The 12,323-nt window shown below is 40.6% G+C and overlaps 1 protein-coding gene across 6 annotated transcripts in view; it reads right to left on the minus strand.

The window, feature by feature from the left end:
- The window catches only part of OSBPL6 (oxysterol binding protein like 6), a 235,393-nt gene that overhangs the window by 94,676 nt on the left and 128,394 nt on the right, over positions 1–12,323 (minus strand). For 5 of the 6 annotated variants that reach the window (XM_066279263.1, XM_066279264.1, XM_066279261.1 and 2 more), the window contains exon 3: positions 364–579. In XM_066279263.1, the coding sequence (XP_066135360.1) occupies positions 364–465 (102 nt within the window). In that variant the 5' untranslated portion in view covers positions 466–579. Of the gene's footprint in view, positions 1–363; positions 580–12,323 lie in introns of those variants that run through there. The other variant, XM_066279266.1, reaches the window with a different exon arrangement.

Below are 12,323 nucleotides of genomic sequence, written 5' to 3' on the forward strand. Positions count from 1 at the left end.
TTATTGGAAGAAGACCTTTTCAGGTTCAGATCCCTTTCTCCCCCCAACGAATGAAGAGAGGGGGAGCAAAACAGTCAAGGTCCAGAGCTGGCTCCGCCCCCAGGTACAGACAGTGAGGAGAACACGCCATGGCTTCCAGACACCCTTCCTGTGCTCTGCACTTTCTGAAAGGATCCTAAATAACAGAAGAGCAAGAGTAGGATCCTCATGATATCACCAAGTAGATCTACAGAAATCAATGAGTTTTCCTGTGAAATAAAAATCATCACAACAGAACTTCAGAGTTTATTAGCAATCTCACCATATCCTAAGGGAACTGTATTTGCAGAAAATAACAAAATGCCCTTTATACTCTCCTCTTACCTGTCTACTGTCCCTTTGGGAGGATGCTGAAGAGGAGGCACTTCTATGGGTTGGGGTGGATGTTTTATGTGCAGGGGAGATGCCCTTCTCGTCTGAGCTCATAGCTGCAATTGGAGTCTAGTGGCACGCACTTAAGATCATCTCAATTGTGTCTCAAATTCAGACAAAGAAGTAGATGAATTTTCAGCTTCAGTCCATTTCACCAATCAGATTTGACTGGAAAAGAGAAAGCAAATATTGAGAGTGTCTAAAACATCTAAAACAAAACAAACAATAAAAATCATAAATGATTTAAAAAAACATATTAAAATTATATTTAGGAAAAAATACTAAAATGTTGGTGAAAGGAAGAACTCTTGACACATCAGGAAATATTTCGTCCTCTAGATTTTTAAGGTGGAGACTAAATGTAACAAAAGTCTGGCAACAAGGAAAACAGGGAGACACCATATGCTACAGTCACACTCTTCCCTCATATTTGTTATAAAGCAGATTACAGTGCTATGTTCTGGACTCTCATGGCAAAGTAATTCAGTTTCTTCTTCTGAAATTTCATTTGCCTGCCCAATGGATTATAAGAGCTTAGCCCGTGACTGTCTCCAATTTACTTCAGCTAAGTCATGTAAGTGATGGCTAAATCCAACAAGGGCATCAGTCACAGAAGACAAAAGGACCCACGCCTTTTCTATATCATGTGATTCAGCCTTTAGGAGGGATCGAGGAATACATATATCCATGGCTATCTGCACATCAAGTCTATAGCTCATCTACATATGACTCTCTCAACACAACCACTAACAGGCTCGAAAACATCTAGAGATTGACATTGGGTCCCACCACTGGGGTAATGCCAGTGGTTCATGTAAGAAAAGTCTGCATCGTAGCACTAGGGCTGAAACTTGTGCCTGAGAGTAGCTTATTTAATTTGCAACACGGTTTGCAAAAATAAATAAATAAATAAATAAATAACAATTCTTTTTAAAGTAAGCATGATAGTGGGAAATGAAACATGACCCAAAACACTGACCACTAAATGAAGTTCATTCCCTTCTAAGAAGATGGAAGGCCAAGTTCTAGCCCCCATCTTAATGCTAGTGCTTCTTGAAAGAATCATGGAACACGTGGGTAAGTACTTGGGCACAAGTTGTAAGAGAAAGCTTCCGCTGACAAACAGAAAGCAATCTTTCAGACAAAGAAAACTGAGTCCTGAACTTCAGGCCAGAGGGAGACAATAAAAAAAAAAAAAAAAAAAAAAAAAAAAAAGAAAGAAAGAAAGAAAAAAAGAATGCATGGAGTATTATGAGGACACACGACAAGGGGAGCTAACGGGGTCTGGAGGTCAGAGGTACCTTGAGCGAGTGGGTCTGATCTGAGAATCGAAGGATAAATAAGAGTTAGCCAGATGCCTGGGTATCCGGAGTGGCATGGTTCCAGGAGTTAGTGCTGGCCAACACAATCAAAGCACAGAGAGACAGTGACATGAAGGTCAAAGAAAGGCAGAGGCCAGGCGCTACAAGGCCTGTGGATGTTTAAAAGGATACTTGGGCCCTGGCCGGTTGGCTCAGCGGTAGAGCATCGGCCTAGCGTGCGGAGGACCCGGGTTCGATTCCCGGCCAGGGCACACAGGAGAAGCGCCCATTTGCTTCTCCACCCCTCCGCCTCGCTTTCCTCTCTGTCTCTCTCTTCCCCTCCTGCAGCCAAGGCTCCATTGGAGCAAAGATGGCCCGGGCGCTGGGGATGGCTCTGTGGCCTCTGCCTCAGGCGCTAGAGTGGCTCTGGTCGCAACATGGCGACGCCCCGGAGGGGCAGAGCATCCCCCCTGGTGGGCAGAGCGTCGCCCCCTGGTGGGCGTGCCTGGTAGATCCCGGTCGGGCGCATGCGGGAGTCTGTCTGACTGTCTCTCCCCGTTTCCAGCTTCAGAAAAATGGAAAAGAAAAAAAAAAAAAAAAAAAAAAAAGGATACTTGGGCAGCCTCTAGGCCCACCAAATTAGGGATATAAAGAAGATGTGGGAGGTCCAATCAGGAAGCAAGAGATGATGGACTAGAGAGGTGGTGGGAAATTCAGAGGAGAATGGTTCCTAGGTTCCCCGCATTTGGAGTGAGGGCTGGCCAAGGAATACCCAAAATGTGGTGTCAGGCGTGCAGCCCTGAGTTACAACCGAGGCACTGCAGTGGAGACAAACATGTGAAAGGTAAGTCAAGTTCAGAGAAATTTAGGCTGAGGACAACTGTTTATGAGATTATGTTAATGACACAAATGTACTGAGTGACTTATGTTTAGATCATGTAACTTTGCATCTGCAAATACATTTTATACAGGCCTATATAAAATCTGCAGCATTCCGTCAGTAGACTCTGCGACCTTGAATATGATAAAAAAGATTTTAACGGTTACTAGGTTATAAAGAATATTCCAAAGAACAATTCCTGCCTGACCAGGTAGTGGTGCAGTGGATACAGTGTCGGACTGGGGCGCAGAAGTCCCAGGTTCAAGACCCCAAGGTCACTGGCTTGGGCACAGGCTCATCTGGTTTGAGTGCGGGTTGCTGGCTTGAGCCCAAGGTCACTGGCTTAAAGAAGGGGTCACTCGGTCTGCTGTAGCCCCCCAGTCAAGACACATATGAAAAAGCAAGCAATGAACAAACAAGGTGCTGCAACAATAATTGATGCTTCTCATCTCTCTCCCTTCCTGTCTGTCTGTCCCTATATGTCCCTCTCTATGTCTCTCTCTCTTTCACCAAAAAACAAACAAACAAAAAAACACAATTCCCATAATTAAAAGGCAAATTATTATAAATGAGAAAACCTGGCCAATCTAGTGACTCAAACTTGTTATACCTATACCTTTCTTTTCTTTTCTTCTCTTTTCTTTCTTCCTTTCTTTCTCTCTCTCTCTTTGCTTTCTTTCTTTCTTTCTTTATTCTTTCTCTCTCTCTTTTCTTTCTTTCGTTCTTTCTTTCTCTCTTTCTTTTTCTCTTTTCTTTCTTTTGTTCTTTCTCTCTCCTTCCTCCCTCCCTCCCTCCCTTTCTTTCTATTTTTTAAAATTTATTTATTAAATTTAATGCAGTGACATTGATAAATCAGGGTACATATGTTGAGAGAAAACATCTCTAGATTATTTTGACATTTGATTGTGCTGTATACCCCTCCCCCAAAGTTAAATTGTCCTGTCACCTTCTATCTGGTTTTCTTTGTGCCCCTCCCCTCCCCCAACCCCTCTCTCCTTCTTCACTCCATCCCCCCTCCCCCCAACCCCCACCCCTGTTGCCATCACATTCTTGTTCATGTCTCTGAGTCTCATTTTTATGTCCCTTCTATGTATGGATTCATGTAGTTCTTAGTTTTTTTTCTGATTTACTTATTTCACTCCGTATAATGTTATCAAGGTCCATCCATGTTATTGTAAAGGATCCGATGTCATCATTTCTTATGGCTGAGTAGTACTCCATAGTATATATGTACCAAAGCTTTTTAATCCACTCGTCCTCTGACGGACACTTGGGTTGTTTCCAGATCTTCGCTATTGTGAACAATGCTGCCACAAACATGGGGGTGCATTTCTCCTTTTCGAGCCGTTCTATGGTGTCCTTGGGGTATATTCCTAAAAGTGGGATAGCTGGGTCAAAAGGCAGTTCGATTTTCAGTTTTTTGAGGAATCTCCATACTGTTTTCCACAGAGGCTGCACCAGTCTGCATTCCCACCAGCAGTGCAGGAGGGTTCCCTTTTCTCCACATCCTCGCCAGCACTTATTCTGTGTTGTTTTGTTGATGAGCGCCATTCTGACTGGTGTGAGGTGATATCTCACTGTGGTTTTAATTTGCATTTCTCTAATGATTAGTGATGTTGAGCATTTTTTCATATGCCTGTTGGCCATCTGTATGTCCTCTTTGGAGAAGTGTCTATTCATCTCTTTTGCCCATTTTTGGATTGGATTGTTTGTCTTCCTGGTGTTGAGATTTACGAGTTCTTTATAAATTTTGGTTATTAACCCCTTATCAGACGTATTGTCAAATATGTTCTCCCATTGTGTAGTTTGTCTTTTTATTCTGTTCTTGTTGTCTTTAGCTGTGCAAAAGTTTTTTAGTTTGATATAGTCCCATTTGTTTATCCTGTCTTTTATTTCACTTCCCCATGGAGATAAATCATCAAATATATTGCTCCAAGAGATGTCAGAGAGCTTACTGCCTATGTTTTCTTCTAAGACGCTTATGGTTTCACGGCCTACATTTAAGTCTTTTATCCATTTTGAGTTTATTTTTGTGAGTGGTATAAGCTGGTGATCTAGTTTCATTTTTTTTGCAGGTAGCTGTCCAATTTTCCCAACACCATTTGATAAAGAGGCTGTCTTTACTCCATTGTATTTCCTTGCCTCCTTTGTCAAATATCAGTTGTCCATAGAACTGTGGGTTTATTTCTGGGTTCTCTGTTCTGTTCCATTGATCTATATGCCTGTTCTTCTGCCAGTACCAGGCTGTTTTGAGTACAATGGCCTTGTAGTATAACTTGATATCAGGAAGTGTGATACCTCCCACTTTATTCTTCTTTTTTAAGATTGCTGAGGCTATTCGTGTTCTCTTTTGGTTCCATATAAATTTTTGGAATATGTGTTCTATATCTTTGAAGTATGTCATTGGTATTTTAATTGGTATTGCATTGAATTTATAGATTGCTTTGGGCAATATAGACATTTTAATGATGTTTATTCTTCCTAACCATGAGCACGGTATATGCTTCCACTTGTTTGTATCTTCCTTGATTTCTTTTATCAATGCTTTGTAATTTTCCGAGTACAAGTCTTTAGTCTCCTTGGTTAAGTTTATTCCTAGGTACTTTATTTTTTTGGTTGTAATTGTGAAGGGGATTGTTTCCTTAATTTCTCTTTCTGACTGTTCATTGTTGGTGTATAAAAATGCCTCTGATTTCTGAGTATTGATTTTATATCCTGCCACTTTGCTGAATTCATTTATCAGGTTCAGTAGCTTTTTGACTGAGACTTTAGGGTTTTCTATATACAACATTATATCATCTGCAAATAATGATAGTTTTACTTCTTCTTTTCCCACTTGAATTCCTTTTATTTCTTCTTCTTGTCTGATAGCTGTGGCTAGGACTTCCAGGACCATGTTAAATAAGAGTGGTGAAAGGGGGCACCCCTGCCTTGTCTTTCTTTCTTTCTTTTTAAAGAGAAAAAGAATAAGGGAGAGAGATGAGAAGCATCAACTCGTAGTTGTGGCACTTTAGCTGTTCTTTGATTGCTTCTAATACATGCCTTGATTTGGGGGAGGCTCAAGCTGGGCCAGTGACCCTCTTGTTTTAAGCCAGCAACCTTGGGCTTCAAGCCAGTCACCATGGGGTCATGTTGATGATCCTATTCTCAAGCTGGAGACACTGCACTCAAGCTGGTGACCCTATGCTCAAGCTGGTGAGCCTGTTCTCAAGCCAACAACCTTTGGGCTTCAAACCTGGGACCTCAGCCTTCCAGGTCAAGACTCTGTCCACTGTGCCACCACTGGTCAGGCTCATCATGCTTTCATAAGAATCCAACTTCATTGCCACTTCAGAAAAAATAAAAGCTACTTATTCCAAAAAACTGGGAAGTTCTCTCTTGTTATAACACTAGTTATTGGGCTAATAGAAGTGTAAGAGCTTTGGAGCTTTTCCTCGGCAAAAGATAAGGTTTCATTTAGTACTGGCAAAGGCAGTAATAAGTCTACACTTAAATAATCATCTAATCTTTTTATTTTAAGAAAGTAGTCTAATAAATGTGAGTAAAATATCTCAAGCCAGGCTTTGGTGCCAGTGACAGAAAGCCAAAACCCAGCTCAGATCCTTAATTTGAAGTACTTTGCTTCCTGGTCCAAGATGTTTTACAAGTAGATGATGACCCTTGAGCTAAAAGTACGGAGGTTTGTGATGTGCTCAAGTGTCCCCAAGGGATGAGGCTTAGACATCCAAACTCATTAAACTGTTATCCATTTGGAAGTAAATTTAATCTAAGCTACATCAAGAGCCAACATTTTCTCTGTTGCACTTTTTCTATCCTTAACCACATCTTACTTCACTTTCCTAATTCACACCAATGCTGACATCTTGGTGTTTGTTTTATCTTAAAAACGATATTTGCAGAGTAACTTGACTATGAGGGAAGATAAACATTTTGGTTGAATCACAATTATGAATATCTAGAATGATATCAAGAAGGAAGAAAAGGCAAGTAAGAGAATTTAACCCACTCCAAGGATAGTTTTTGAGGTTCTTACTGTTAATTTTTTATTTTTTTTAACAACAAAGATTTCAAGTACCTAATACAAGGTTAAATGAGATCATTCCAACTTGATTATCAGTCAAGTGTTTGATCATCTGCTCCATTTCAAAATGCATTACAAAAGAATATGAATTCTACTATTAGTTGCACCTATTTATTTTTTATTCCTAGAGTGTAAGAATGGCTGTGACATTTTAGAAAAATACTTATTTCATCTCTATCAAAGCACATTTTGAAAAATTGCCTAAACAAAATTCTACACCAAAAAACCACCCACAGTTTTAAAGTCAACACCAACATAATTTTTATATTCAATGAGAAAAGTATTGTGGCTTGGAAATAACAGCAATATGAAAAACGAACATCTAATTTTCCTGTCTTGTCCCTGTTAGGGCAAAATGTATCTATCCTCAGGGCTCAAAACTGCCCCCTCCCAACCCTTCCTCAGCCAGTACGTGATGAACTGTACTTAACCTTTAAGTTGGCCAAACAGGAGCCCTTTACCAGTAGAGGCGGGAGTCAAAACAGCAGAAGGGGCCCGTTACAAATGGAGAGAAGAACCGAAACAGACCCATTACCAACGAAAGCAAGAACTGAAACAGAAGAGTACCACAAGCCCAGGCCAGAGGCCTGGTAACCAGCACCAACAGAAACTGCCAAGAGGCAGCAGAGTATAAAATTAACCCTCTCAACCCTGCTCAGGACTGACTCCTTTATCAGGCTCAGCCCACCTGCACCCAGGTGTTTGCAATAAACCCTCTTTTCTACACTTTGGGCTCTGCATGGTTGATATGACTCCTGCCAGGTCCTTGATCTTTCAGAGTACTGGTTTCCAAGTACTGTAACATCTGCATTTACGCTGAGTGACATAAAATTCATTCACACTTATGAACTAAAGCAAAAAGTGGCAGGGAGGACTTCCAGAACATGCTATTCATAGAGGCATCATAACATGTATGTGTTCAGAAAAACATCTGAACGGGACTACTTAGCCTGGGCTCAGTTGTGATGTGTTAACACAACCACAAAACTTCATGTTCTTACAAGAAAGCTTTGTTATTTACTCATTTACATGTCCTTTAGTGTAGTGGTTTTTAATCTTTTTACACTTGGGGACCAGTGAAAATAAGAGAATTATTTCAGGGACCACTAAGGCAGAAATCACCCTCACCATAAGTGAATTTGATTAATACCATTGGGTCTATAATCTTCATACAACATCAAAGTGAACTCTTTCACAGACCACCACAAAATTTCTGGCAGATCGATCCATGGACCAAGGGTTGAAAAACACCACTTTAGAGTTCAAGCTGCAGCCCTAGTCTGTATTCTCTTCATCCGGGCTGACGGGCCAACCCCTATGTGAAGGAAGAAAAGACCCATGGCAGAACCATGAGACAGGTAACGCCTTTTTTTTTTTTTTTTTACTTTTCTCCTTTTTCAGAGAGAGAGAGGGATAGACAGGGACAGACAGACAGGAAGGGAGAGAGATGAGAAGCATCAATCATTAGCCCTTCATTGCACGTTGCAACAACCTAGTTGTTCATTGATTGCTTTCTCATATGTGCCTTGACAGCGGGCCTTCAGCAGACTGAGTAACCCCTTGCTGGAGCCAGCTACCCTGGGCTCAAGCTGGTGGGCTTTTTGCTCAAACCAGATGAGCCCGCGCTCAATCCGGTGACCTCAGTCAGGGTCTCGAACCTGGGTCCTCGGCATCCCAGCCCAACGCTCTATCCACTGCGCCACCGCCCGGTCAGGCGAGACAGTTAACACTTTTGCTTGGAGGTAGCACGTGTCATTTTCACTCACATTTTACTGGGCAAAGCAAGTCATATGGCCAAATTGATGTCAATGATGCATGAAAGTATAATCCTCCCACAGGGAGAGGCAGTGAATAGTAGCAAACAATGATAGAATTTACTACATTTATCATAATAAGATTAAAATTGTGGATGAAATATTTAAATTGATTCCAGTTTCATCACCTAGTAATAACAACAGTTAACATTTGGGTTCTGCTTTAACCAAGGCAGAAGAATAATGTCTATACTATCTGAAATACGCTTTCTTCGCTCTGAAATACCCTGGTCTTCCAGTGAACGGAGAAACTTCAGTATCACCACTCTTAATCACTACATATAAGGTCACCATACAGATATACCACAATACATTTAACCATTCTTGTATTGGGACATTTAGGTTCTTTTCAGTGTGCCTGTATTTTGAAACAATGAGATTTATCACGTAAGAATTCATAATAACTCAATATTCACTTTTGATTACGGTAAAAAAAAAAATCACCTTCTTTGTAGATCTCTATACTTTTTTGCTTTCCTGGATATAATCTGCTCTTTCTGTTTGTGAATGATAAATGAAATTTGTCCATCCTTTTACACCAAGACTTTCTGTATCATTTTGTATTGTGTTCCTCTAGTAATGATCACATTGGTTTGTTTTTAAAAAGTCTAATTTTAGTCAAGTTTTTTCCATTTCCATTTTAATGTTATAACTAATAGTAGATCCCTGCAAATCATTTTACACTTTCTACTTTTGGGTTCTTCTCTGTGTCCTTTAATGTTTGATAACATATATATTTCAACCTTTTTACAACTGAGGACTGGTAAAAATAGGAGAATTATTTTGGGGACCGCTATGGCAGAAATAGCCAAGCATAAGCAAATTTGACTAAGATCATTGGGTCTATAGTCTACATACAACATCAGGATGCTTAACTCTTTTGCAGAACAACACAAAATTTCTGGCAGACCAATCTGCAGATAGCTGAAAAACACTGCCTTATAATACTGATTTTTAGATTGTTTTAAATGACCTTATGTTTCCCATTGATTTGAAAGATGCAATCTCCCTTTTAAAGTTCTATTTCTGTTTCCCTTTAAGTTTCTCTAAGTCATGCTGGAACCCTCAGTCCGTAAGTGACTAAGTCAAGAAGAGTAAAATGGTATCTTTTGAGTTTTCCCCCACCCAAATCAAAATATTCTCCTGCTAGTCCTCTTCTCAGTCTGGAGCTGTAGAGAATTACACTTAGAATTCTAGAGCCACGGAGAGGAGCTGATAGCACGTTTTCTGATCAGGGCCAATCAGGATCTCAATGTGTGAGAAGAAACTGTAAGAAAAGGTCAGCCCTTCGCACCCTTTCCCAAGAGCCCCTTCCTGCGCACAGCTGAGGTCTGGCATATGTAAGACCTGGCTAACAAGAGTGTCTTCATTTTGGAATAAAATTAGGGCATAATTCTCCATAGTTTAGAGATTAGGTTTTAAGTTAGTGTTTGAGTTATTTACAGTTTGTCTTTTTCAATATTTGCATGACTATCAACAGAGAATTAGGAGTCACAGTGGATGATCCTAGACCCAAGGCACCTGGGGCAGGGCATTCCTATCAATCAATCATATCAATGTAAATGTCACTGCACTGCTGGATGGAATACATCAATTTTATATCAGGATTGTCATCAAAGCAATGAATGCCTACTGTCATTATATACTGTGGTCTTTAAACTGTCATTACATATTAAAGTTTTTCTTTTTCTTTAAAGATAAAGGGCAGGAAATTTTTTGTGTTTATTTATTTATTTTTTATTTTTATTTTTTCATTTTTTTTCTGAAGCTGGAAACGGGGAGAGACAGTCAGACAGACTCCCGCATGCGCCCGACCGGGATCCACCCAGCACGCCCACCAGGGGCAAAGCTCTGCCCACCAGGGGGCGATGCTCTGCCCATCCTGGGCGTCGCCATGTTGCGACCAGAGCCACTCTAGCGCCTGAGGCAGAGGCCACAGAGCCATCCCCAGCGCCCGGGCCATCCCTGCTCCAATGGAGCCTTGGCTGCGGGAGGGGAAGAGAGAGACAGAGAGGAAAGCGCGGCGGAGGGGTGGAGAAGCAAATGGGCACTTCTCCTGTGTGCCCTGGCCGGGAATCAAACCCGGGTCCTCCGCACGCTAGGCCAACTCTCTACTGCTGAGCCAACCGGCCAGGGCCGTGTTTATTTTTTTTAATTGAGTTTATTGGGGTATAGGTTCAGGTGTGCAACTCAACAAAACATTATCTACACACTACACCATGCACTCATTACCCCAAGCAAAGTCTCTTTTATCCCCATTTTCTTACCCTTTGCCCCTCTACGAGAAGGGGGTGTACTTCCCACCCCCTTGTCCCTCTGGCTATCACGACACTGTTGTCTGTGTCTATGTGTTGTGTGTGTGTGTTTTGCTTAATCCCTTCGCTTTCTATCATGCAGTCCCCCAACCCCTCTCCACTCTGACAGCTCACAGTCTGTTCTGTGTATCCATGTCTCTGTTTCTATTCTGTTTGTCAGTTTAATTTGTTCATTGGATTCCACATATAAATGAGATAATATGGTATCTGTCTTTCTCTGACTGGCTTACTTCACTTAATATAATAATCTCCAGGTTCACCTATGCTGTTGCAAAAGGTAAGATTTCCTTATTTTTCATAGCTACATAGAATTCCATTGTATAAATGTATTATAGCATTTTTGTTTGTTTGTTTCTTGCATTTTTCTGAAGAGAGAAGCAGGGAGGCAAAGAGACAGACTCCTGTATGCGCCCAACCAGGATCCACCTAGCAAGTCCCCTACCAGGCGATATGCTGCCCATCTGGGGCCACTGCTCCACTGCTCTGCAACTGAGCTGTTTTAGGGTCTGAGGTGAATCCATGGAGCCATCCTCAGTACCTGGGGCCAACTTGCTCCAATGAAGCCATGGCTGCAGGAGAGAAGAGAGAGATAGGAAGAGAGAAGGGGGGGCGGGTGGAGAAGCAGATGGTTGCTTTTCCTGTGTTCCCTGACTAGGAGTCGAATTTGGGAAATCCACATGCCAGGTTGACACTATCATTGAGTCAACAATCAGGGCCATGACACCAACATTTAAATGCAGCAATTAAGATGATACTAATGAAGCACAGAATGACTCTGCAGAAAAATCTAGTCATACATAGATTAGAAAAATAACATTGAGGAAATTATCTTGCCAACAGGTAAAAAAGGCAAGGAAAAGTTAACCTTCACACTTTTAGCTCAAGTGTCATAATTTACTTATAAAATAGCGTGTAATTTAAAACTTATGAATTGTTTATATCTTGAATTTCTATTTAATATTTTGGACTGCTGTTGACCACAGGTAACTGATACTAAGTAAAACTGCAGATAAAGTAGGGGCAGGGACACCACTATATATACTTTTAAAAAGAAAACATAAAAAGAAAGATATGAGTTTCATAAACTATTAAGTAGCAACCAACTTTTAAAAATTACAATAAAAAGACAATATTAATCATGTATTTCCACAACTCAAATGATATATGGAAAAATCACTTCTTGCTATACAAATTATACAAAACTATGCCAAAGACGGACTTGACTCAAGAGCAAGAAGAAAAAATTGTTCTTCACTACACTTGAGACATTTTTATTTTGGGGACAAGTAAAACTCTTGTACACCAAATGTTTTCACTTCTTTTAGGTCACATTGCCTCTAATTTTCTTCAATAATTTAAGAATTCATTGTTCACTTACTTATTCATTTATTTGTAACTTTTCATATGGAAGTTTCCCTGAAAGTCAGCTTAAATCAGCCATTTTCAAATATCACACTAATTTCTGTTAAGTTATAATTTGATAATGTCTTTATTTGAAAACTATAATTTGAGCTGATAAAT

The sequence above is a fragment of the Saccopteryx bilineata genome, chromosome 5 (genome assembly GCF_036850765.1).
Source record: "Saccopteryx bilineata isolate mSacBil1 chromosome 5, mSacBil1_pri_phased_curated, whole genome shotgun sequence".
Taxonomy (NCBI): Eukaryota; Metazoa; Chordata; class Mammalia; order Chiroptera; family Emballonuridae; genus Saccopteryx; species Saccopteryx bilineata.